The 1786-nt window shown below is 65.7% G+C and overlaps 1 protein-coding gene across 6 annotated transcripts in view; it reads right to left on the reverse strand.

Annotated features, from left to right (window-relative positions):
• The window catches only part of XRCC1 (X-ray repair cross complementing 1), a 6446-nt gene that overhangs the window by 2407 nt on the left and 2253 nt on the right, over window positions 1-1786 (reverse strand). For all 6 annotated transcript variants that reach the window (XM_014525092.2, XM_014525093.2, XM_014525095.2 and 3 more), the window contains 6 exons: window positions 1564-1722; window positions 1273-1350; window positions 1048-1162; window positions 819-925; window positions 551-650; window positions 214-445 (listed from right to left, as the gene is read on the reverse strand). In XM_014525092.2, the coding sequence (XP_014380578.2) occupies window positions 214-445; window positions 551-650; window positions 819-925; window positions 1048-1162; window positions 1273-1350; window positions 1564-1722 (791 nt within the window). The remainder of the gene's footprint in view (window positions 1-213; window positions 446-550; window positions 651-818; window positions 926-1047; window positions 1163-1272; window positions 1351-1563; window positions 1723-1786) is intronic.

Genomic DNA, 1786 nt, shown 5'->3' on the forward strand with positions numbered 1-1786 from the left:
TCAGACACCTGGGTTCCTCCCCCATCTAAGGGAAGGGCAAGGGGCCCAGGTGCCTGAGTTCTCCCGTGGGGGGGGAAGCCCGGGTGCCTGGCTCTCCCTTGTGCAGCAGGGAGGGGAGCCCAGACGCCTGGGTTCTCTGGGCAGTGCAAGAGCTGTGGGGTGAGCACAGGGGGATTGGGCACCCGGGTTCATGGCCCCCTGCCAAGGACCTACATGAGGTGGGTGCTGTCGGGGGTCCAGTCAGGCCGGTACCGGGCACCCATGGCCAGCGCCTGGTCCCGCAGCTCGGCGCGGAAGGGGTTCTGGAACCCGCTTAGCACCAGCACCACGTCCTGCAGCAGCCGCTCAAAGGCCTCTGGTCCCACTCCCTGCCCCGGCCCTGTCCCCTCCTTCTGTGGTTTCCGGGGCGATGGTGTGGGGGGGGCCACAGCACCCAGGGAGACAGCTGGAGATGCACAGAGAGGAAGGGGTTAACAAGGGCTCACAACAAGGGCAAAGCACCCCCCCAGCCAGAAAGAACCCAGGCATCTAGGTCCCACCCCAGGCTCACCCCTGGGTTTCTTGGGGGCCTTGGGCTCTGGTTTCTGGGCGGCACTGGGAGCCGCTTTCTCCTTGCCCAGCTCGAACCTCCTCTTGGCAGGGGCTGGATCCTGGGGAGGAGCAAGGGGGGCTGGGTGTAACAGCGCTGGGGGCAACTGGCTCTGGGGAGGGCCAGGCTGGGGGCAACTGCCCTGGAGACAGCTGGCTCTGGGATAGCACAAATCAGCTTCAAGTGAGAGAAGCTTCCCGGGCTAGGACTGGCCTGGATCCCTCCATACCTTGGGTGAGGCCTTGGTGCTGGGTTTCTCGGGAGAGGCAGCAGCAGCGGCACTGGCCTGGAGCGTGGCTGCGGCATAGCTGGGTCCAGGGGCTTCGGCTTGGGGGGCTGTGGAGAGAGAACCCAGGTGCCTGGAGCCCTCTTCTCTCACCCCACAGCCCCTGCACCCTTCCCAGAGCTGGAGAGAACCCAGGCATCTGGGGTCCCAGAACCCCTCCCCTGATACCTACCGCTGTCAGGGGGCGGGGCCTTGCTGGCACGGCTGAAGAACAAGGCCCCTGGCCTAAGGGACCCAGAGATGCCATCCTCGTCCTTCACCTTGAACTGGCCAAATTTGGTCAGCTTCTGCAAGGGGTGTGGGTCGGGAGTGAGGGGCGCCGGCAGGGCAGAGAGCTGCAAGTCAGGAGTGAGGGGCACCAGCAGGGCTAGGGTGGGGCCAAGAGGCTGTCACTCACCGGGGAGGCCACTTTCGATTGGCTGTCCTTGTCCGGTGGCGAGTGGAACCTCACGAAGGACAGGCCGTATGCCAGGGTCTGGGGTTGCGAGGGACGGGGGCAGAGGGAGAAAACAAGCCATCAGGAAAGAAGCCAGGCGTCTGGGTTCCCAGCCCCACCCTGCTTCCTCCAGCAAGGATGGGACCCAGGCGTCCTGACAGAGGAGCAGGTGGGGGCTGTGGGCTGCGGGTCAGGAGTGAGAGGCACCGGCCGGGTTGGGGGATGGAGCCAGCCAGTTGGAGCAGGGCCCACCTTGCTGTAGGGCTGGCTGCAAATGATCTTGACCCGGTCCCAGCGCCGCTCGGCTGCTGCCCGCACCAGCTTGTCAGGCCCAAAGAGCCGCACGCGGTGCAGGTTGGACCCGCTGCGGCTCTCGCTCGGGGACATGAAGGACGAGGTCACCAGGAGCACCTGTGGGGGGTGTAGTCAGCCACAAGCTCCTCCCATCCAGCACCTAAGTGTGTGTGCTGGGGGG

The sequence above is a fragment of the Alligator sinensis genome, unplaced genomic scaffold (assembly GCF_000455745.1).
Source record: "Alligator sinensis unplaced genomic scaffold, ASM45574v1 scaffold850_1, whole genome shotgun sequence".
In the NCBI taxonomy this organism is placed as follows: domain Eukaryota; kingdom Metazoa; phylum Chordata; order Crocodylia; family Alligatoridae; genus Alligator; species Alligator sinensis.